The sequence below is a fragment of the Taurulus bubalis genome (assembly GCF_910589615.1).
Source record: "Taurulus bubalis genome assembly, chromosome: 20".
Taxonomy (NCBI): domain Eukaryota; kingdom Metazoa; phylum Chordata; class Actinopteri; order Perciformes; family Cottidae; genus Taurulus; species Taurulus bubalis.
The window spans coordinates 13,094,093-13,119,356 of NC_136608.1; the positions used below are offsets into that span (position 1 = coordinate 13,094,093).

Below are 25,264 nucleotides of genomic sequence, written 5' to 3' on the forward strand. Positions count from 1 at the left end.
AAGTCGGACTTAAAAAAAAAACTGAAGCGGCCAAGAAAATTCCTAATACTCACTCAACATGAAATAGTCGATCCACATTAGAGCCCTTTGACCTCCACAACTTAATTAAACTACGACCATTTTCCTGATAATGGTTCTAGAGTGCAACCGAAAGCTGGAAACAGAAATCTAACTTTTAAACAAAGGAAACGTTGTGAAAGCATTTAAAAAGCTTTCAGTCACAGCCACCATTTAGTATCAAGAGTGAATGTTGGATGTTTGGATGTTGATGTTGGATCTTCCTGTTTTGCCCTCGACTAAAGAGCTGCTTGTCCTCTCCTACCTGATATTGACGCTGTACCTTCATGACTCACAACTCTATTTATGGTATAGTCGTGATTTTAATTAAGCTCTTGGTGTGATGCATCACATCTCACAAAGCCTGTGCAAACAGCAGCCAGCAGATGCGTGATGTCAACGTTCCATTTGAATTTGAGGTTTTTTGATTTTTTTTATGAATGAACAGCCTGAGCTCCTACACTCCGGTGATGACTCATGGTTCTGACCAGCGCCCTTACAATGTGTTGCTGTCATGAAGCTGTTTGGCAACTGCGTGGCATTATATTCCTAATGAAGAAACAAGAGTGACGCACACGCTCTCTAACTCAAAATGACTCACTCACTTCCCTGTGAGACCGCCATTCTTTATAATACATCCGTGTTGCCCACACTTCAACTTAGCGTGAGTGATATTACTAAATACCAACAGGAACATGATCTAAGAGCAGCGATTTTCATCTCGATAGGAGGTATTATGGCATTTTTGGTTAGAAGAGGTGCAACGTGCCCCAACAAGCGGGGGCAAGATGATTTCCCAGGTGGGGTATCAGAAAACGCTCCAAGTAGATTTCCTCTCTCCAGTGAAGACCAGACTTCTGATGCCAACACGGATTCAGTCTGTAAAAAAAAGGCCAGCAGAGAGTTTCTATTCTGTGAAGATTTTTTTTTTTTATGTAAGGAATTGTGGAAAGGTTAGATAAGCGAAGCAGGGAAGTGAAACATGGGTAAACAATGTCCCCTGCATGTCATCGCTGAGCAACAGGAGCCTCACAAGGCCGGCTGCTTTACGGCCGGTCAAAATGATCCACTCAAGGGAACATTTGTGACAGGCATGAACATACATTTGCAGGCGAGTATTTCACACTTTTGTGTTTATTCATCACGCCCCAGAAGGCCATATATGATAATATGGCTCATGAATAACCATGTGCATGTGAATTAACTCCAAACAGGCTCTAGAAACCAAATACATGCCATGACAACATATATATATAGAGAGAGAGAGAGAAAGAGAGAGAAAGAGAGAGAGAGAGAGAGAGAGAAATGGGGTAAACAGAAGGTATGTATAAAATACACATAAAATTACCAAAAATGAAAATGTACATTTAATTTGGTACAAATTTTTGACACCAACTCCTCAGATATGTTTATTGTGTGGCACTCATAATGACTTCCTCTCAGTAAAGTAAAGTAGAGTAAAAAAAAAATACTTGAAAATGGATTTCAAGAACCTGCAGTTTTCAACAACGATTTTTCTTAAAAGATATTGGGAAAACAAGATAATTTTTTGGGCATTAGTTTATATAAACAAACTGAAAGCTCAGACATCTTCAGATTAAATCCCTTGGAAAATGATGGTCCGGTTTATTATAACAGTCATTTCTGATCCTCTGTTCGTATTATCATATCTAGAGTGATGCTGCATTCCAGCACTGAAGCTGTGCACTGAGGAACTCACTCTCTCCGGGTTGCAATGAGGCGCTGACAGGATGCATGGCGACATCAAATCTTTATACGGCCAGAGGGATCTGGGCTTGAATACTTGCAGGATGCTCGCAGGAGATTTATGCCCTGTCGGCTATAGCTAGAGCTCCTTTATACCTCTGGCTGCCACCAACTCCCACCTCAATTTGGAGGAGGTTGGAAATAAGCCTAAACAACGCTGTCTCCGGGGCAGGCTCAAGGCATTCAGAAGGCTGGAGCTGGAGCATTTCTATGAGCTGGTTTCCTCACTGGCATCATGTGTGCATGTGTGTGTTTATATACGACAACACATTGAAGTCTGTTTGCCAGAAAGAAACAACCTGTTAACGAAAAAAAAGAGCCTCAAATATGAGTTTTATATATTCTCACCTGTGAATTTGATTTAATAAGGTGGCGCGTGATATAATTGACCTCGTGGGAATCATGATTACTTGAGTACCCAATTATCTACCTAATTAATAATATAAGAAAGTACTAACAGTTAACTGAAGTGGTTAATGTGGCAATTTAAGTCCAGCTAATGGAGGAAGGAGTATTCAGATTTTAAAGTAAAAGATGTTTGGGGCATTTTATAGAATAAACGGTCATCCAAGGAATAATTAATAAACCAATTGATAACGAAAATACTATAGTTTTAGTCCTATAGTTTCATCATTAACAATATTCATAATCTCATCATGTGCTTTCATGTGAGAACGTTATCTGCAAAGCACAGCAGTCAAGAAAATGTAAAGGATTTGTCCATCAAATGGAAATAATCAAGTAATGTATAAGTACCTCAAAATTGTACTTAGGTACTTGAGTAAATGTACTAATCCCAAATGTCAAACATTGTAATCATATAATTCCTCTTCACTTAACAACTTGTTTGTTTTCATTTGCACTTGCCCAGGAAAACAGTTATCTACTCTATTGCCTTTGTGTACTTATACACATATTGACAAGTATTTCAAAACAACCCACTGCCTGCCTGAATTCATGACAACAACTGGGATGACCAAGTTCCTTACATCATAAAAACAGAAGTTTCTCTCAGCTGTCACTGGATGTAAATGAGGGTTATTTGCACGTAAACAAGATTAAAAACAGAAGATTACAAAACACGAAGCACACAGGAGGTTACCGTATCTCAAAAATGTGTGTTTTATCTCCCACGGTACTTACCAACAGGCGTAATGCCATTTACTTCTCATTAAAGAAAATCGTAAATAATTACTAGGACCCAGATCGACTGCATCACACAGGCTCACGACAGCCGTTATGTTGGATTCTGTGGAGCTGAAGACACACTGAGGCACTAGAAATCATGGCTGGATCAAGAAAAGCCACATTGTGTTTTAGCCTCCATGGCTACGTTTACATGCAGGCATTCGTCTCAATCCGCGGTTTATTTCCAGGGTTAACTTGTTCATATATTTATGAACCCACCGCTGGGTGAGAATCAACTAAAATAAGGAACTTACAAGGAGTCGATTGCTAGCCTTCTTCCTTCATGAGTACAAAATCTTGTTTGTGTCTTCTGTAACACAAATACATGATCCTTTCCAGACACAGAACAGAAACAGTTAAATAAATGAATGCTTTTTAGCAGGTTAAAACATATTTATTCTGAATTGTCAAAGGAATTGAGATACAAAATACCAGCAGTACATATTTGATGTTTTGGCCACAGAAAATACGCAACCTCATGAAAACAAAACATATTGTGGCTTTATAAAGTTACTTGCACATAGCTGTAAGCATCTGGTGACTTGTATGCTCATAATTTGTCACTATAGTGTAATGATACATGCTAGTTTCTGTGTGACAAGCTGGGTTCAACTCACCACATGCAAACCACAAAGTGCTTCACGCTTCCATCAGTTAACATGAACAGACAAGATAACGCAAAGATCACACAAACTGCAAACATGTGGATGTGGTCAGAAGTTAAGATAATGTGGTAATCACAAGAAGCTGCACTACCAAAGTATACTTGACACCATCAAGAAATATAAAGACATGAGTTGTCTTGCTGGCGTCATACACGCTCCGCCTCACACAGTATTATACTCCAACCAGTTAGCAGGACAGGACATTAACCTGCTTTTGATTTTTGTTTTACATATCTTGGTAGACGGGAGTGAAATCATACACGGGGGAAAAGTCAATGTGGCCTCGGTACAGACATCGAGGTCACTGCTGACACGGTGACGACTTGTGAGTTATGATGTATTATATAATGGTGTTGCACAATCTCAAGAGGGTGGAATAAGAAACCTTGAAAAGAGATAGAAACATCTTATGAAGGAAATGGTAATGACATCATGCTCCTCAAAGTAAATACATAAACTCAGGAGACATCGTTCCTTATGGTCAACTTATTTTATTTTTTTACGATCATATATCAACAAATGTTTCTTTAATTAAAGTCTAGTTTAATGAAAAAGAAGTATGTTATTATGAAATCAGATAGTTTTTAAGTTTTGCTTCCTGGTCAACGGAGAACAAACAATTCCACTTCCTAGATCTGAAATGAACATAAAGAGAAAATAAAAGTGAAGTTGTGGATTATGAGGATTCACAACTGGGGCTGAAGTTGTTGATGATCTGCGAGTGGATGAGTCATTCTGTATGTTTCCTGTTTGTTTAATGAAAATGTATGACAAATGTAATTCATTCATTACAGTTAATGTTGCATTTAACGCCATTGTTGTGTGAGTCACAAGTCTTTGCACTCAAATTCCAAGTCAAGTCTTAGTCAAAACTAACAAGTCCTATGTTAAGTTTGACATGTCAAAGTCAAGTCCCAATTCTAGTTCTAGACAGAACTGATTATTCCTAAATCAAGAGTCAAGAGTCCCAAGTCCAGTCAAGAGTCAAGACTGACAAGTCCTAAATTGAGACTGAAAAGTCCCAAGTCCAGACCAGGTCAAGATTAACAAGTCCCAAGTCAAGACCCATGTTAAGACGAACAAGTCCCAAGTCAAGACTAACAAGTCCCAAGTCCAGACCCAGGTCAAGATTAACAAGTCCCAAGTCAAAAGCCATGTTAAGACCGGCAAGTTAAGACCGAGTTTCGAGTCCTGAACAAGTCATAATGCACTTTGAGTAATGTAGTGCCATTCCGCACACGTGTTGCATACCAGAATACACCTGCTTAACTTTGATTAAAATACAGATATCTGTTTGGACAACTGAACCACCTAATGAATTCCCGATCAGAGTTGAAAGCGTCGCTGGAAACTATCAATCACCATGCAGCATTTACATCATCCTCTAGTCTCTGCTGGGTGCTAATGCAGACACTAGACCCCCCCCCCCCCCGCCCTCTGTGAGCCTGCGGCTGCTGTTGGAGCAAACGTTCACACGGTTCCAACTCAGCATGTGCATCACCATGAAGTGCATTTCAATCATCACATCAGAGCAGCAGAATGTATAACTTGAATTAACATCCAGCAGCAGCTTGTCTTCAAATCAACTTGAGAGTTTTGGGAACATGCCGTTCCCCGGTGCCACACGGGTAGTCGATTGATGCGCTGGTATGTCAAGATGGGGTCAAGTCGGGCGTTTTTCATCATTACAGTGGGCACCTTGAGGCTGGATGAGGGGGGTGGTGGGGTATTGAGACCTGGTCATATGGCTTTCCCCCAGTCTCTATGGTAACCTGTTATGCCTGGAAGCCTTTTAATGACTTGTCACAGCCATGAGAGCAAAACAGCGACAGGGCATCTACAGTCCAAGTCTGAGTGACAACCAAAAGCTGCAGGGGAGAGAACTGTCAAAATACCTTTGTCTGACATACTGTATGTTCAGTGTTGTTTAGTGTTGGAAAGAGAGTCTGTTTCATTGGAAAAGTCTGAACTTATTAAAATCAGAAAAAGACACTAATCTTTGCCTACAGATACAATGACTTCTGATTTTCTGGAATTAAGGACTTTGCAATTCGTTCACAAGTAAAACAACAAAGAGTACATTAACCTGGCTTCCTAAATTAATTTGTATCATTTATTGAATACATATGTATTGCATGCATACACATTATTTAAGTAATGTACTTTTTGTGTGTGTAATAAAAGTGTTTGCTTAAAACTGACTCTCTAGTGCCACCTAGTGGAAGTAGCATGTTAATGCTGCACACTTTGACTTTCATTTGACCGACAGCAGGATGGTGTTTTAGGACAGCAAAAGGCAAAAAATAAAATACATATTCACAAACTAGATATTCAATGTCTGAACAGTTTTTCAAATATTAAGATCATTTTGAAGCCAAAAATTAGGTTCAGAATAGTTTTAGAAATCATAAATAATTGGTAATGGGGGATGAGAGGATACTTGCAACATACATAAATCAAAGAAACTAGTTTTTCTGGTGGCCTGTCACCTGCTGCAGATTCCATATTTAATTAATGAAAACACATAGAGGAAGTTTGATTGGAATAATCTTTGCCGGCCAGAGAGCAGTTTGTGCAGACGAGTGCATCAACAACATGAATTATCCGACTCATGTTAAATTCGAGGTCAATGATTCGAATGATCTGATAATTATTCCATAAAAAATCTGAGTTTTATCTTTGTCTTTCATTGCAAGACAACAAGAGAGAGAAATGGCAACCCGGGTCTTGCTGATTGCATTCCTTTAAGACATCAGTCACCGCTTTGCAAAGCTCCTTCCACTCTGCAGGCTCTTTGGGTCGCGACCTGTCGGTCAACAGTTGGGTCTTTTTTTGCTATAGAAATACTGCAGGTCTAAATAAGTATTCTTAAAAAGTCAGCTGTTCTTAACACAACTGTTCTTAAGTGACATCATTCAATAAATTACCACCAACAACAACGAAAAGTTCACATTTCTGTCTTGGGAGTCACCCTTTTTCAAAAACAATGACACGTTTGAAGTGGTTTATTGGGTATGAATGTAAGAGCAGAGTAAACTGAATTTCTTGAGTTAGAATGAAGATTAACTTGATTACAGGCAGATTATTTCACAAGAGATTAAATTGTGTTTTGAAGATCACACATTTTTGATAATAGAGTTTGTGGGCAGATGGAAAAACTAAAATGAACAACTGCACAGGTGGAAAGAAACAGTTTTGGTTTGCAAAGATAAAACAGCACACAGCGCTGTGAAGTAGTGAAATCAACACCACCACACACCAGGTTTAATAAAGTCTTCAACCAAACCATGAGTGAACATAAAGTGAGAACAATCAGACATGTCGATGACGTCCATGATACAGTCCAGCTGCGGCTGCGCCACCCTCACTTCCAGGAGCCGGCCTTGCCCTTGGCCCCGCGGGACGCCTTGGATGCTTTGGAGCCCCTCTGGTGGTCGCTGACTCGGTTCCGCAGCACGTGAATGTCGTACTTCTGCCTCTTGAGCTTCTCGGCCAGCTCAAACTTCTCGGCGTGCAGCTGGTGGAGCCACTGCCACAGGTCCTGCGCCTTGTCCGCCAGCTTGTCCTGGTGCAGGTGGTCGATGTTGAGCGGCTTCCGGCGCTCCAGCAGCGCCTTTTTCTTCTCCTCGCGCGCGGTCAGCTTCTTGCCCTTCTTCTGGTCCACCTTTTGCAGGTAGCCGCCGAAGGACTTGTTGGTGAAGATCTTCTTCTTCTTCGCCTCCTCGTCCGCGCGCAGCTTTGCCGCCTCGTCCTCGCGCCTCGCCCTCTCCTCGGCCAGACGCGCCTGGCGCTCGCGCTCCTGCTCGGCGCGCACGCGCTGCTGCTCCGCCCGGTCGGAGCGGCGGTTCTCGATGCGGCTGCGCAGAGAGACTAGCTCTTCCTCCTCTTTGTGGCGCGTGGAGAAATGCGACTCTATCAGCGTCTGCAGGTCGTTGAAATCCTTCTCGAGCCGCTTCCGGTGCAGGTCGTCGAAATCCACCTTCTCGCCGTCGGGCAGCTTCGGAGGAGCGATATTTGGCACATAAGTCGTCTTGGGCCGCCACTTGGAGTCCTCCTCGTGCTCAATCTCCCCTGCTTGCTTTTCCGTCTTCTCCGCTTCATCCTCTTCCTCTTCTTCAACTTCTTCCTCCTCCTGCTCGTACTCCTCAGTGTCTGACATGATGGACAGAAGGCAGGATGACCACGGAGACCAGCTGGGAAGAGATGACTGGGGTGGTGGGTGTGCAGCTAGAGGGGTTTTAAAGGGGTTTGCCTTTTTTTTTACCATGTGACCTCCAAAGTCTCCAGGGTGGGGTTCAGCAGCAGGGTGGATTTTGAGACAGATGGAGTAGTCTATTTTCTCCTCACCAAACCTTTTAGCCACACTTAACCGACCCCTCCCTCCAGTTCTGACCCCGCAGCGCCTCCTCATTCCTTTGTAAGGACAAGATGAGAGACTATTTCAGATACACAACAGATGCGCACACACACTTGTGCTTTCCAGTCCCCACAAAGCAAACACACATGTGTCACCCGGAAACAAGTGACGCCCATACTTGTAAAGGCCCACCGAGGCCTCTTGACGCTGACAGAGACGTGAGAGCCGAGGATAAATAGAGAGCGATGCTCTTCGACTCTTGTCTGCAGATATTTCACGCGCAGTTGGGGGAACTTGCTAATCCGCAGTGATGGTTTAAAAGCCACCGTGGCGTTTCGAGGAGTGACATTAACGGAGCACATTGCGATCTCTTTAAGTGCATCAGAGCCGCGTGAAGTCACAGCTGTCACATTCTCCAAAATGAGCCACTGCCTTGAATATCCTCAAACTAACATGTTTTAAATGTAGTTCAAAGAAACAACTTTATAAAGAGGATATATCTCTTTTATGTTCAGTTATCTTTGTAAAGTTATTGTTTTAGCAGTCAGCCAGTGCATTTTAAATATTGGTATTTGTGTACCAACAGTTATTATTTCTGAAAACGGAAAAAAAAAATCAAAAAGCTCAAGTACCACAGATGATCATCAGTAAGAAAAAAGACAAGATGAGCATCACTGCCGCGCCTGTGTCTCCTCTTTGGAATGCAATTAAAACATTCTTGCTATTGGAGGCCTTTTGCTCTCAGGATTAAAGTGTAATTGCTCCCACGATGCAACGCTTCGACGGCGGTGTCAACAATGTGTGTTCCCAAGTCTTGAGTTGTGAGTGGAAAGGGACCAACAAAGAGGATGAGATATAACTGACGGGAGGGAAACAGGTGCTCCGCTTCGTCTGAGAATTCCAATTAAAGCGTTGCGTTAGCCTCCTTGGGATGAGCGGTGTTCTGCTGCATACGCATGTGGGAGATGACACATTATCTCCAGGGGGTTCAGTTTCAGTATTCTGGAGCTCTGAGTGAGGATAGGTTTATTGTGGCCTTAAAAAAAAAACAAATTTGAATAATTGCGAGAAAGTCCCCTGTCTCGTCCCAGAGTGGACTGAGAGCCCCAGTAAAACATGCCAGTGCACAACAGCAGGTGGTCCCAGTATAAACTTGGTTGCTGGTGCCGAGGGACAACTGTGTCCATCAGCGAAGAAAGGCAGCAAAGGCTATAAATACAGTCACATCCTGTTGCTGTCTAACACAGGCCGCGATGAACAAATAGAGTGATGCAGGGAAACTAAATGCAAATGAAAAGAAAAAAGTTCTTGCAGAGGTTGACATCCTTTAAACAGAAATAGAAACAGTGAAGTATGGTTGCACATGCAAGGAATTTGACTTGGGCCATCAGTAGGAAGACAAAGTTAGAAATTAAAATTTGAAAATCTACAATAGGAGATGATAAACAAACAATGTATATGTGTTATTTAAGAGTCCATCCTTGTATTCAACCTTTTATTAAATTGAAAATGCATGAATGGACTTGTATTTGTGTACTGTTCTAGATGTCAGACGTCATTCACACGTTCATACACTGATGGGGGGTAATTTGGGGTCAAAGGTCGTGCCCACATCAACTGGATGAACCCACCAGGAAAGAAGCAGTTCTGCTCAGACATGCAGGCAACACTGGGTGAACAGTGACCTCATCTGGTCAACACATGCAGGGCAGTGAAGTGTATTGAGTGTCACCTTGGGAAACTGATGCCTAACGGGATCCACATCATGCAAACTGATAATCCGTTCACATCAAAATGTATTCTCCCTAAATCCGGAGCGTAGAACACAAATTCAAGAGTGACATCTTGACCTTTTTGCAGGGTCAGTGTTTCTGTTTCCGGTTGGATGTTGTGACCATCGTCCTTATCTTGTTAGTTTCCTGGAAAAAAATATGAAATTTGGCACCGACAACTCAGTTTGGAGACGTTTATTTGAGTTTAGTTGTGTTGATGAGCAGTTTTCTTAAATAGATCCGCTCCATTTATACTGTCTTAAATACGTTTTACTTATCATTTAGATTTGGGAACTTTATTATCCATATATAATGAATTGTAGAATAACTACAATTGACATGTTATCAGCACAATGACAGAAGCCTTTTTCTCCACACAAAAAAAATGTCCTTGAAAGTGTCTTCGGCAGGAAAAACAATAAAAAACAGTTTGGTCACTGAAACAATATCTGTCATTCCATTTTCAATTATTGATTTACCAAAAATATGTTTGTGTCAACCTAATTCTTAAGAAAAATACTCTATAATACAATTATTTCAGAAATGATATTGTTGTGGTGAGAAATTGTGTTTTTATAGACGTGTGGTGAGAAATTGTGCTTTTATATTAATTTCCACTAAACCTGTTTCTGAAAGTCCGATTTTTTTTATATATATGTTTTTTTATAGTTGCAAGCCAAAATAAACACATTTTCGAATAAAGTTCCACATTGAAGAATATCTTTTCTATAAAAGTTTTTTCGGCCACTGCTTTCCTCACACAACCGTAAAATGGAGGTAGAACTGTCGCAAAATCTACCACAAAGCACGTCTGAAGTGTCGTACAATAGCCCCTGATCTTCGGCGTGTGAAACCCCGTTCGTTCTCTCCGTACGGCACCCTAGCTGAAGACGGTATGTTTGCCAGCCCGATCCCCTTAAATAGTATAAAATACACATATTCACTGGTTTCTAGTGTAACGCTTCTTCCTTGTGTGTTTCAGAACCATGCCGGCTAAAGGTCCTTTGCAATCTGTCCAGGTCTTTGGACGTAAAGTAAGTGAAATAAAGACTGTATTCCACATGTGGTGTTGTGGCTATCCTGTCTTGCTAGCGCTCGTTAGCTAAAGTAGCTAACATGCTGCGTTGGTGTGTGTGCTTAACATCGTGTTACGGGAGCCTGTGTTGCGCTAGACGTGACGAAACATTGGTTGAAGCTCTATTAATGTTGCACATGTTCATAAAGCACCTGTGATATTTGCTGCTGCGTTTAAAATCGGTCAGTTTTGCTGCATAACGTCACCGGATCGGAGCTTTGGTAGCTAGCTAACTAGCTTGGCTGCTAGCACTGGTTGTCTTTAGATACTTTACGCAGCACGTCACCGTTCATTTCACCTCACGTCTCTTACATACGAACACCAATTTCTGACTTCATTGACAAACCCAGCAACCCTAATCCATCAACGTCACGTGGCTCCAGAACATCATACACCTAATGTTTGAATTGTAACGGTGTGATACGTGTTGTATCGTAATACACGTGCAGGTTGACCGGTGTACAGAGTTAACTTTCAGGTCTCTTTGTGATCTGACGATAATGTTGATGCTTTCTTCTTAGAAAACCGCCACAGCAGTTGCTCACTGCAAGAGGGGCAATGGCCTGATCAAGGTGAACGGCAGACCCCTGGACATGGTGGAGCCTGCCACCCTCCAGTACAAGGTGAGTCCTGATGAGAGAGGCGGTTAACGTCCGGATGCACATGGCTGATGGAGGACAAAGCCTTTAACATCTGTATTTGAAGGAGATGGGGACAGGTCGGGATGAGCTGGGGCAACATGACAAGGGTGCCAGTTGTAGCCTTAATCGAACACAATGCATGTGAAGCCTATATGGAGTGGTGCCTTACTGCCTTTGGCCTAGCAGCTGAAATCAATATTAAACTAAATTAATTGAAGGGGATTTCTATTGCAGATGACAGCGTAACTTGCTTTCCTTTGAAGCTAGTAGGGATGTATTAGATTGCTACAGGACGCAAAAGTATTTTTTAAGCAGCTTTCAGTATTCTGCAAAAACTCATCCATTTGCAATAATCCTGGTCACTATGATTGTTTCTTTTTTCTTTAATACATGGTTGTCATGTGTTCTTTTAGCTTCTGGAGCCAGTGCTGTTGCTGGGCAAGGAGCGTTTTGCTGGAGTTGACATCAGAGTCAGAGTGAAGGGTGGTGGACATGTGGCACAGATCTATGGTAAGAAGAAATCATATTTGTATCAATGATTAGTTGTTTCATATTTATCCATCATCAAATGGTGTGTCTGAGGATGTTTCACCTTCCTGCCATTTAATGTTGTTATTGTTGTCTTCCAGCTATCCGTCAGGCCATCTCCAAATCCCTGGTTGCCTACTACCAGAAGTGTGAGTATTACATTTTTCCCAGTGCACAAACATCACTCATGCTATTGAGAAATTGCTGTGAAGGTTTCAACCCAATAGATAGTCCTGATGCGTGGGAACACATTTTCATTAAGTTCTGTATGTCAACTATGTTTTATTTCGGGTCAGTGAATGTCCATTTGTTTAGACATGCTTGCCTAAAAAAAAGTAGTCCCCTGTAAGGTGGTATGACCTGTTCACTAATGGTAACATTGATGCATGGACATTAACTGATGCTACAGATCTGAGGACATCCTAGATGGCTGAAAGGTTGTCAAATCGGGATATTTAAAATACGAAGCAACACTCAAATGAGATATTTCTAAAGCTTTAGCATCAGAAATACACTTAACTTGCAGTCTTGAGAACATGTGTGCCTGCAAGTCTTTGAGTTTGTGCTGTATTAAGGGTTCCAGCCGTGTGCTGAGCTTTAATGTTGAATCACTGTAGAGTTGGGGTTTTGTGTCAGCATGGGAACAATAATCACTCCAGGGATTTGTGTATCCACATTGTTTGGAACTTGAGCTCTACATTAGTTTATTTTGTCATGTTTTTGAGCAAATGTCATAATACATTAAACAGTTGGGTGAAACTGATTGCCTTTTCATAGAAACTACCTTGGGATGCTTTCTAAACAAGACAACTGTTTTCTTTAAGTTCTATGTTACAAAAAGACCTTTGGGTATGAAGATCTGAAAATATGCAGTGCCGTGTTTATTACAGTAACGGTATAATGTATTCGAACACTTTGGATAGAGAATAACGTGGAGCCTTTATGTCCTTCTGCAGATGTTGATGAGGCCTCCAAGAAGGAGATCAAAGACATCCTGATCCAGTACGACAGGACCCTGCTGGTTGCCGATCCTCGTCGCTGCGAGTCCAAGAAGTTCGGTGGACCCGGAGCTCGTGCCCGCTACCAGAAGTCCTACCGTTAATCCCCCTGTACATTTTCTTAATAAATTGGAGGAACAAAAAAAGTTGTCCTTTTTTTTTTTTTTTTTAATTCATAAAACAGCCGATTTGATGGCTTATTAGTAATTAAGAAACTTGTCAGCATTGACTGTTACCAATTCCAGCATGAAAGATTATTCACAATACATCTACCATCTGTTCCTAGTTTTCAATGACGGATGTTTGTCAAGTTGAAATTGCTAAATTCATTAAGTACAACACACTTTGGAGTTATTTTTCTTAGTCACATGGCACAGAAGTACATGTTGAGAGTAAACTACACATTTCACTGATAATCTGTCGAGATGTGAACAATTAAGTTTTTTTTTTTCTCGTGAATTATATACATTTACAGCGTGAATTCATAATCCATCATTTACTGCTACTGAAGGAGGTCAAGGTGAATAGTCTTTATTTGAGCTTGACCTCTTGATGAGGAACTTGTGCTGTTATACTCACTACTAATTAACAGTTCTGTACTTAGCAGATGTAAAATGTTTCGCAGCATCAGTAGGAAGAATCGCACAGGTGTTACTCATCCCACTAATGATGGCAGACTGCATGCACAGCTACAGGACCCTGAAACTAAAGAAGCCTAATTACATTCAGACATCGTTAGTTTTTATTATCAACATGCATGCTTTATCTACTGTGACATACCAGAAAGACATAAAAGTACAATTGAACGGGTGTTTCTAACGGCTCAATCTTGTCTGCCATTTATGAAACATAATCTGTACAGAACTTAATTGTAAAAATTGTGAATAGTCATTGTACCTTAAATCCCTGACTGATTCCTTGGGGAAATGCTTTTTGGAAATATTTCTTAATACAAGGAAATTGTATCTGTCATGGTGGCAGGTCATCAAATTGCTTTTATCTGCAACCGCTGACATTAACCTGTTAGTCTAGTGGCAAGTAATGATATTCCCTGAGTGGGAATCAAGTCAGTATTCAATATAACATTGTTTCTTTTCTTTTAATGGACACACATTCTGCTCTGAAAAGTATTTCTCCACACACTTTCAGAGAGACCACTAATACTGGTTTTACTCTCACAAGCAGACACACTGAATGATTTTACGGTGCTTGCGGCAACTGTTTTCTTTGCCATTTGCTTTTATGATGACCACTTTCCACCAGCAGAGGGCGCCAGAAGACAGCGGTGAATCAGCGACGCAGAGACGTTCACTCACCAGCAGCCATTAAAAACCTGGCTTGCTGCCATTTCAGAAATGTCGTACAGATCAAGAAACATATGATGAACGAGCACACACCACGTCACAACTCCACACGGTTTCCCCTTTTTTTAAACCAAAGTGCCTGTGAGCGAGCCCCATACAGCCTGGCTCGGATAAATAATAAAGTCTAACAATGGTTCCCAAGCTGACTTTGCTTTGAAATCTCAGTAAACAACATAATGGGACTAATCCAAAGGTTTATCCAAAGATAGATGGATATATACTTTATTCATCCTCAGGGGGAAATTTGTTTGTGACAGCACGTTACATAATAAACTTGCACAAATTTAGTATGGGAAATACTCAATATAAACAATACAATAAAATAGAGCAGAAAAACTAATTTAAAAAAATGAAATAAAGAAGATGCAAGTATAATCAGCTATTGTGACCTCTGCTGATTTAATGGATACTTATTCACTCAGACGTTTTCATGTGTCGGAAAGTGTCAAATTAAACTTTCTGATCCCAAATTTTTACATTTACCCTCCCTTCCCCCCCTCCCCTGTCCTTTCCACCGTGATAAGAACACCTCGCACAGATAATCTCCACTTCTCAACTCCGGGTCTCAAAAAGATGCTGATTCCCTCATGCCGACCCCTTTCTCTTTCCCCCCTCATGTTCTGCTTGTTACTTACTGCTGTCTGTTTTTCTGCCAGTGCTGCTACACAAACACTCGCTCCACTCCGACGCAGCAACAAGAGCGTAATGAGGTGAGCTGAGCTGAGGCCCAGATGTTGTTGGCCTCTCTGTGGGCAGCCAGCAGCAGCCGTTCCCGCTCGGTGAGCTCCCGGGGGGGGATCGGGCTTGTGTACAGCCTCCAATAATCAACACAGCAGGGAGGCCCACTCCCCACCGCTACTGTTGTTTACTACTGTTTATGTTCTGGCCCTGCTTTCTGCCTCACCTCCAAAGGCCATAATGCAGCACCGGTGACATTCTCTGTCTGTGGAAATGTTTGTTCGGCAGCAAGGCGGTGGAGGATGCAGAGAGCCACAAAAAGATGTGTCGAAATAGATGTTTGAGCCTTGCAGTTTTTCCTCTGTGTGATGGGAAAAATTTGGCTTAAGTAGGACGAGAATTTCGCAATAGCAAAACAGTTTTCCTAACACAGCGATGCCTTCTTAAACCTTTTAAATCTGCAACATGCATTTCAGATCATAATCTGGTCGCCGATACCTGGTGATACGTTGGAATGAGCCAGTCTTTAGAAAGGGTTCATAAGTGCTGTTTAGTTTGTTAGTTAAAAGTCATCATTGAGGAGAACGTTGGGGTTGCCAGGTTCTTTATCCTCCTGCAGCCAGACACTTAAGTTCAGCCTAGAAATCCTCCAATGGGCCATATGACCTCTGAAAGAAAGCTCTGCAGTATTTATTAACTGTTTATCAATATTTACAACAGATTTGATGGCTTATTAGTAAACAAGAAACTAGTGAGCATTGGCAGTTACTAATTCCAGCATGGGAGATTATTCACAATACATGTTGCTCTTAATATTGGGCTATAAATAGTAATTCATTCAACCATTATCAACCATTATTAAAGCTGTTACTTGCCTTTTGAGAAAAGTGATAACAGTTACGTGATTATGTTTGATATAATCATGCATGGCTGCAGGAAATGAAGTAAGAAGTTACATTGGTGTGTAATTTGCAGTTTGCAATTTGATGTGAGCAACACATTGTCGCCTGTACTGGTTTGTTTCCCTCCGTCTCAACAAGCTGCCGCTTTGATTCAGTGACGCTGCTTCTCCGGTAATTTAAAGAAACGAGGAGCTGTGATAAATTAAATCCATTTGATTCGGTGTGTACAGAGGTGTCTGTGTTATTGTTGCACAGCAAGTCTTTTAGCTTTTAAAGTGTGTCATTAAGTGTGCAGGGTTTACTCCTTTATGGCTGAGCACACACACACACACACACACACACACACACACACACACACACACACACACACACACACACACATACACACTCTGAACCCAGCACCGGCCTTTCCTCTGTTAACACCTCTGCCTCTCTGGGTCTCCGGATCACACAAACACTGAGGTGTTTGGGCCAGGATGCATTTTGTCATCACTTGCACTTCATCCCCACCTCTCTGAGCGACACCTCCATGAACACACACACACACACACACACACACACACACACACACACACACTGCAGTTAACACGTGAAAAGCACATGAATACACCCACATGCAAAATCCGGTTTCAGGCACAAACCTGCACGGTGAAATATTTCATCTCATCCTCCTCTAAATAAAGAAAGAGGGAGGGACGTTCATTAACATACTGTAGACACTGACCACTGCTCTCCTCCTCCTCCTCCTCCTCCTCCTCCTCCTCCTCCTCCCTGCAGCACTCTAACTCCTCATCGAGCCTCATTGCCCCGAAGGAGTAAACAACAATTGGTGGAGGGCGTCGGAGGCTGAGGATCAGGGACAGTAGCAGGCAGCAACAAATGTCTGCTTCAGTGGGGAGGAAATGCGGCTCAGCAAAGCGACGCGCCGCTGTTTGGAGCCCAGAGTGATAATGAGCTGCTTATCTGTTGCTTTGTCCTTGAGGGGAGGTGATCAAAGGTGATCAACGCGTGTGTGTGTCTGAAGGAGTGATGGGCAACTAACACCAAAATGAGGCTTTTTTTTTGCGTTTTCCGCCAATCATATTTCTTCATGTCAAACTTCCTATCTAATCACTGTTAAATGTCTTAACTGGTGCTTCAACAATCCGTCAGTCATCATCAGTCAAAAGATGATTAATCAACAACAGTATCCAAAATTGGTCAAACATTTAAATAATTTCTAGGGTAGAAAATCCAAACATTCTGATGGATTTTTCTGCTTTTCTCTTTTATATAATTGCATTTTTTGTGTTTAAAAAAAATAATATTATTATTATTATATTATATTATTATGTATACCAAATCTATGGAGAAAAAAAAAAAATATAATCAGCAGTTGCAGTCTAAGTCTTAAAAGAGTCATTTTACTTTGGAAATCACAGTGAGAGGATATACTCTCATAAATATGTAGTTGTTTGCTTAGCTTAGCATACAGATTGTAAAACAGGAAGTTACCAGTGTCTGGTACTACATCCCTGGTTGCCTGGCAACAGCTTTAGGCCTCAACCCTAACGGAGACAGTGTGTGAAATCCCGTTTTTAATATCTGATCAACACCGTCCACGTCCTCCGTGCTCCAGCAGCGAATGCAAACCAAGACATTCTCATAGTGTGCATGTTTACTAAAGCTGCTGTTTGCCCAGGATGCTGACCGAGCGTTCTCATAGTTTCAAGCAAGCAATGATGTTCAGATCTCCTAAAAAAATAACACTATAAAAGACGGCGAGAGACAAAATAACAGCACACAGAGAAAAGTCTATTTAAAGGGTTCAAACTAGACTTTCTAAGAACAGATTCAATTGTCTGAAGTCTGAAGTGCAGAGAGCGCAGCGATCATCGAGGCTTTCTTGTTCTCCTTAAACCGGGCTTATATATATACATGTGTGTGTGTGCGTGTGTGTGTGTGTGTCAGGCAGCTTGTTACAGGCAGCAGCTTTGAACACTATTCTCTTTGGTGCAAAAGACAATACAGATGCTGGATTTGTCTGTGAAGAGATTATTCTCTCTTTGCAGAATTCTTCTTTTTTTTTTGGCAAAGAAGAGCCAATCAATCTTTGGGTCGTTTCTACTACTACTTTTGGGTTTGTGCCTCTCTGCAGAAGGACAACGATCACAAATGAGCAGCCAGCTGAATGCTCGAAATACACAACTCATGAATGCTGATGACACTTTTAAAGTCAGGTCTCTGCTCCTCCACGATCCCACGCCTCCCCGCCGCTCTCTCCCTTAAAGTACCCCTTCGTGCCGTCGAGGGTTGATGGAGAACACGGAGCTGATGATGGAGTCATCTCGTCTGCTTCACTCTGCCCAAAGAGGCCTCGCTCGCTCTCCTCGAGGCCTGTGTTTGGTCTGAAAGCAGCCAGAAAAGGGCTCCCTGTTACTGACCCGCTCTCTGCGGCCAGCATTGAGTCACTCCCAACGCATTTAACCTCGACTTGAACTAAAGTGAAATTAGTCCCAGTGCGCTCGCACCGCGGAGCCTTTTGTCTCCCGTTAGAATCCGCCTCCTTCACGTCCTCCATCTTTGTGCAGGCGGCGTGGCGGTGGTGGCGGCGTGGCACTGCGTGGACCCGGGCCTGCACACAGGGTCAGCCCGGGTCACGCAGGGGTTTTCCCCCCACCGAGAGCTCGGGGCTGTTACGCCCGAGCCAAATCGTGAGGTCAGAGGCTACCTCACACACCCTTCAACCTTTACCCTTCAGCTCTGGCTGCGGCGCTCTGATACCCTGCGACAACCTGCAGAAGACCCGCAGTGATCCCACCCCTCCTCAGGGGTCAGCGTGGTCGGCCAGGATCTATTTTAGAGAAAACACACAGTTCATACAAGAGAGGCTCACCTCCTGTGCAGCAGGGGCTCCCAGTGGCCCCAGACAGCTTTGAAGTATGGAGGTTATCTTTCATTCCCGCCACGTTTGTTGATGTTTCTTCAAACGTCATGATTCAAGGAGTATACGTCGGGGATTGGTGGGCTTACCTGAGAGGAGATGAGAACACGTTCCCTACCGCCATCTGTGTGTTCCCCTTCAGATGAACGGCCCTGGCGCTTCACGATAAACGCTTTAGTCCAAATTAATCACTAATATTATCCTCGCTTTATGCGCCCAGCCCTTTATATTATAATCACGTATATGATTGCAGAATCTCTGTTGCATAGTATTTGTTTGGTGTGACTATTAACTGATCAATTGATTACGGCAGTTTTTTACTGCCGTAATCAATTTGGTTGATTAAATATGATTTAAATATAGCAAAAACAAGGTGTGAAAGAGACAATTATATTTCAATGTGCAGGATTTTCTGACTTTAGGGCCTTCTCCTGGAAGGGTTTAATCATACATTAATTCTACACAGAGGCTTTAAAGGAATAGTTTGACGTTTTGAGAAATACGCTTATTCACTTTGCGGCCCAGAGGTCAAAAGGGATTATTGATACAAGTTAAATGCGAGTGGACTCGATGTTTTGCCGAGCTCTTGATTGCTCCCCTAAAACATTTCCAGAACTAAACTTGAACAAATCAGCTTTAAAAGGGGACGTTTCATGTAAAAACTCACTTCTCAGTGCACTACCTGTGAAATAAAGACAACCCCGTCAGTTTCTTTTTGGCCTGCCTCCATCAGAAAACATGTGCATACATGTATATTCAGATAGACAGTATGAGAAAAATTGTGTTTTTTTTTTTACATTAAAGCATGTAAACATGTTCTAGTAAAAAAACAAGAAAAACAAGTAGGGCCCTAAAAATGAGCACGATATGTCCTCTTTAAAAACACCTTCATTCATCAAAATCTATTTCTAACAAGGATAATATTATTATGTTTATGTTGGTAACGCTCACCTGTAATAGTCATCTTAAAGTATCTATATTAGTCAGGGTCAGACAGCAAGGATCTAGAAACGATGAGAAGAATGAATTACACGCACAGTTCCAACAAAAAAGATTGAAGAAGAACAAATAACGCACAATGACTGTAAAGCTAGAAACATGTTTTACCGCTTAACATTCAGAGAAACGCTGACATCCGCAGCAGAGGGCAGGTGAATTTTATTGTCGATGCTCTCATCACTTCCAGGAGGCAACGTTGGTGAATCTCCCAAAAACCTGTTGCTCTCCTTTTGGGGGGATTTGACCTCCTAGTCACCTTCACTAAGTGCTGTGGAGCACATGAGCTACTTGACTCGGACCTGTCAGGAAGTGTTGTGAAGAATGTTACAGAGAGAGAAGAGTGTGAATTGATTGCCCTCCGACTGCTGCCAAACCGCGCTCAGTGTGCCATCCTGTGCTGAGTACGTGTGTGTTTCTGCATGTCATGCCCCCTATATGTGGAGATAGGTGGGTGGAGGGTGTGGGGGTGGGGGGCATGGCTAATTAAAGGGAGTAAAAGTTGTTGAAAGGGGCTGGACACTGCCGGCAACGAGAGGACTTGACGTCCATGTGTTCTTGTTTCCAGACAGAGAGGGGGCAGGCGTGACGGAAGCAGGAGGCCCAGGTTGCAGCACCCCGCCTGGCTGCCAGAGCTCAGTCATAGGGCGAGGCATTGTGGGGAGGAGGAGGAGGGGGAGGGGGAGGAGGTGGTAAACGGTAATGGAGGAGGGTGGCGTTAATATTAACTGCAATTCCAGACCTTCTACTACCAGTCTCTCCCTCTCTTTTTTTCTTCCTTTTTTTCTCCGCAGAGAGCTCTAAACCCCAACACCCTATCCCACTCCATACACACACACACACACACACACACACACACACACACACACACACACACACACACACACACACAAGTGTACACACATTCCAAGAGGCAGGGATGGGAGCGTGACAATCGGGAAACAACGCCTGTTAGTTACAGAAAATGCATTACGGCGTGGGCCCGGGCAGCGGAGCGGAGGAGAGGAAGTGGTGGGATTACGCCGGGCTGGGACAAGCAGAGCACGGGGCCATCTCCTCCCCCTCTCTGTAGTAAACTGTTCAGATTTACAAGGCCTCCAGGGATACGGGCGCCCCATCCCCATCCTCATCATCGTCAAACCTCGACAGCTCCTGATTTAAAAATAATCCTAAATCAGCGCATGACAGTTGTCAGCAGGGCATAAGGAGGTCAGAGGAGCCATCGACTGAGGAGGATCGACAAATCGCATAAGGCGATTGTTTTTTTCTTCTTTTCGATAAGAGATGAACCTTGTGTGCAATCTGTCTGCTGCAAAGTGACTCATTACGGCCTCAAACATGACACTTCTCCGACACTAACATTGATTTTCTGACCTTAGAAGTTTGATATCTTTTGGGGGTCAGGTAATAATATCCTTCTCGTGGTTCATGACTAAGGGCAACGTCTTTGTTGTTCTCCTTGTTTTTGGTCAACAGTCACATAACAAGTATTTGTTTGCACAATATTGAGGACGATAACTCTCTTCCAGCTGCTATATTGTGCATCAATGATAAGCAGATTATGCAGATGTAAAGGCCAAAGTTTAAAGATACTTGATTTTCAAGTTTTTAGATACATTTAGATTCTTGTTGTTTATTTCAATTAATCGGAAGGGTAGATCACTCATTATTTATTTTGTTCATTTTTCGCCATCATTCCTATATATTGTCAATAATAGAATTCTCCGCAACGAGTTCATTGATGAGACCCTGGAAGCGTCAATGTCGCCTCATTTCACTTTGTTGAAGCAATGATGCAGAATTCCCTGATTTTAGCGACTACATCTATGAATACAATGTCATCATAACTGATAGAACAACTAAAATAGGACCACGGTTGTATTAGACCCATTACTTGACTTGACTTTATTTATTTGTTGTGGACCTCACAGATGCACCCTGTTGAGTGTATATAGCAAAACGTTAATTTCTAACACCTGTCTACATTATATAATAAAATGTGATAAAATAGAATAAATAAGAGAATACATCCACAGATACATACGTAGATACATACACAAAGTAAAAGTATGTGTTACGTTAAGTGTGTGAACAATGTTATTTAAAAAAAAAAAAAAAAATTAAAATGGTGTTGTACTTTCAGTTCTGTTGGGAGACAGTTGCTCTGCTCCTCGAACAGAGAAGGCTGACTGACCAAATGAGGTTCATAGCAACCCGGCAGATCCCGTTCACTTAAGGGGCCATACGCCTAAAAGAGGTTGATAATTGTATCATATGCATTGACTGTGTTGTGTGTTGTTCATTCTATACACATGGTATATATATCCCTCTGTTGCTCTCCTGCTCTCCCTAAGGTTTCTCTCCCCATCCCCCATCCTCTTTCCCGGGAGAGAGGATATCGTATGCTGCACAGATTGTAAAGCCCTCTGAGGCCAATTTGTGATTTTGGGCTATACAAATAATCCAAAATACGCTGCATGGAGCCCCCCAGTCTAACACTCTCTCTCCTCTTCGCCGCCCAACAGAGGGAACATATTTCTCCCTGTAGTCTTCACAGCAGTAAATAACACCACTTCACTATCTCCCCTCACTCGTGTCCCAGCTACTGCTCCATTGATGTATGTTTTTTTTAACTGTGGCAGCATCACTTCAAACCGGATGCTATCCGGCTGCCCGCCAGCCTCTCCTGTGATCACCGCAGGCCTCGGAAGACCCCTTCAACAGAAACAGGAAGCAGTTCACCGCGCGGGTCACGACCCCTCTCATTCAGAGTCAAGCACGAAGCCCACCCCGGTGAAACACAGGAAAGTTCCGGTCCATCGACAAGGTGTGGAAGGATATTCAGGAGGGAGGGAGGAGGGAGGACGGAGAAGGGAAAGGAGACTTCTCTCTCTCTCTCTCTCTCTCTCTCTCTCTCTCTCTCTCTCTCTCTCTCTCTCTCTCTTGATGCACATCTGTATGCATGTGTGTGAGTGAGAAGCAGAGAGTTGCACATCTGTCGAGCAGTAGCCGTGTAACATTGTTACACACAAGGCCCAGAGAGACACACCTAAACACAACTACAGCTGCATCTAATACAAGGCTGCATCCACAGGAGGAAACTACTGTATGAGCCGCCATTGAACAAATATCACACAGTCTGACTAGAGGAGCTGGGCCGTAACACGGTCTATAACTGAAAGGCTGGGTGTGCATGTGTGTTGTAAAGCTGCAGAATCCACTGCTCTTACAACTTGAGTACAGAGATAATCTTTTGAAGCGTTTCATTTTTAAAGTAACTGATTTATTGCTACTCTATAGTGAGCAGTACATTGAGAATTGGGACTTTTGGATCAATAAAACGTAAAACAATGCATTGTAATTTTCACTCTCGTAATTTAGACACTTATTAAAAATGGTGGACAGTGAAGTCGGTGCACAGTGCACATATTGAGTGTGTTTTATAATACAAAAGTGTGTTTTGACCTATCCACCTCCTCTCCTTCCCACTCTCCGTGGGATTTTGCGATCTTTATACTTCATGGTTCACGATAACGGGGATTACATACAAATTGACTACGAGGGATATCTACGAATTACAGTACATTCATTTTCGTGGGTATAACTACGAACACTGTATGAGAGAACAGCCTGATATGTGAAGTGAGGTATTATGACTATGCAAGTCCCCCAGAGACAGAACATGACTGGACTTGTTCCTGACTTGTTAGGAAAGCAAAGCCAAGTGTCCATATTTATGTTACTACTGGATGTGGTCTTTCTCTTGGGAAAGGAGAAAACTGTTTTTTTCTTCTTTATCAAACAAAAAGCATAAAATAGACGCCACAAAAAAACAGATCATTCTTGTTTTCTACGCTGAAGCTTTTATAGTGTGTAATGGATGCAGTTTTAATGCACTACGTTGTCAAAATGTACATCAATTTACTCCCAGTGAAATGTCAAGGGATTACAAGTACATTAAAAAGGCTACTTACCTACAGTAAGAAGACAGTGAGTATATGTTTCCTCTATAAAACCACAAAATAAGACACTTGCTGAGTTGATGTTTTTGTGCCAAAGATTCTGGCTTTTTTGGCCAAACTATTGAGCTGATGTCATGGGAGCTCGGTTAGTGTTCATGTTCGGCCACATCTGATATTCCACTTTAATGGAGGGGTGTTAATAGCAGAGGGGAAGCAGTAGAAACATGGGAGGGATGAATTGGCCCAACAAAGAGAAGCTTTTCTGCCTCTGTTCGATTAAATCCCCACATAGGCTTTTTCCTCAATAGCTCACCAGACTCCAACAGTATCTGCCGATTTCAACTTCTCACATAATCTACACTTAATAGCTTCCTCTGTGAATCTGAATTATTCAGCCTTCCCAGACATCTCTAGCCTCTGGCAGGTTTATTAGTCCAAGATAAGATTATGAAATCAGTCCTTAGCAGCAAGACCATCACCTAACACATGATACGAATAAAGCCTATTAGAGAGCATGGTGGCTTTTTAAAGCAGTCATGACCTAGTTAAAGCTACACTCATCAATCATTTTTTATACTCACAATAAATCAAATAGAGATGTGCAATGTGACAAGAGTCACTCCTGGTGACCTGCAGACAATTTTCACCAAATCCAGCTATTCAGCTTAAGTTTACTTTTAATTTATGTTGTCATTCTCTTTGCTGTCATTTCCAAACAGCAGAGAGCAGAACATGTCAGATAAACACACTATATGGGATATAGATATATTGTGATATTTTCAAACTCTGTTGCTTGCAGCTTTTGTCACCTGTAGCTAGCTACCTACCTAATTAAGTTAACGTTAGCTGGTTTCCTGGTTGTGTTTTTCTGGTTCAGCTGACTCATATCAAAAGAAGAATCTTGTAAAAGGACTGTCATGGTTGTAGGCCGCATGACAGTGCTTAAATACTGAAGCTCAATAGTTAGTTGGCCTTGGGGGTTACTTACTAGAGTAGGTAGTAAGCTAGTTAGCCAGGCATGCTAACGTTAGTAGCTTACCGACTTCAGAGCGCATGAACCACACTGTTAAATCCCGTCCTTAACTGTTCTTGTTTCCTTGATTTTAGATGAAATACACCACCCTCAAAACTTTAAATGCTGAGTATCACTCTCACAGACGAATGCACACTGTTGCAGCATTTTGAGAAATCTGCCTGGATATGGTTGCAGTATCAACTTTATGAGATGATAATATGTCCATGTTTCCAGTTTGTTCCGCAGCCCCCGCGTGGCCAAAATGTAGCTTTAAGTGATTTTCATGAAAAGCAGTACTATTGTTTCTATGCAATAAACGCCGTGCACAGAAATTCTATCCTCCGTCTCCTTTACGGTGATAAGAATCATCTTTTCT

The 25,264-nt window shown here is 42.2% G+C and overlaps 2 protein-coding genes across 2 annotated transcripts; one reads left to right on the plus strand and one right to left on the minus strand.

Annotated features, from left to right (window-relative positions):
* Nucleotides 1-6,761: 6,761 nt before the first annotated feature.
* On the minus strand, nucleotides 6,762-7,836 carry tnnt2c (troponin T2c, cardiac; the record flags this gene model as incomplete). Its single annotated transcript, XM_079236262.1, has 1 exon — nucleotides 6,762-7,836. One exon carries the CDS (start codon nucleotides 7,834-7,836, stop codon nucleotides 7,042-7,044), a length of 795 nt encoding a protein of 264 aa, XP_079092388.1. The 3' UTR covers nucleotides 6,762-7,041.
* Nucleotides 7,837-10,645: 2,809 nt separating this feature from the next.
* On the plus strand, nucleotides 10,646-13,188 carry rps16 (ribosomal protein S16). The gene is made up of 6 exons (XM_079236321.1): nucleotides 10,646-10,699; nucleotides 10,789-10,840; nucleotides 11,403-11,504; nucleotides 11,936-12,032; nucleotides 12,152-12,199; nucleotides 13,007-13,188. Exons 2-6 carry the CDS (start codon nucleotides 10,793-10,795, stop codon nucleotides 13,150-13,152), a joined length of 441 nt encoding a protein of 146 aa, XP_079092447.1. The 5' UTR covers nucleotides 10,646-10,699; nucleotides 10,789-10,792; the 3' UTR covers nucleotides 13,153-13,188.
* The last annotated feature ends 12,076 nt before the right edge of the window (nucleotides 13,189-25,264 follow it).

Coding starts and splice junctions, on each gene's coding strand:
- rps16 (XM_079236321.1), top strand. CDS start 10,793: ATGCCGGCTAAAGGTCCTTTGCAATCTGTCCAGGTCTTTGGACGTAAA. Junction 11,505..11,935: donor CTGCCACCCTCCAGTACAAG/GTGAGTCCTGAT, acceptor GTGTTCTTTTAG/CTTCTGGAGCCAGTGCTGTT. Junction 12,200..13,006: donor GGTTGCCTACTACCAGAAGT/GTGAGTATTACA, acceptor GTCCTTCTGCAG/ATGTTGATGAGGCCTCCAAG.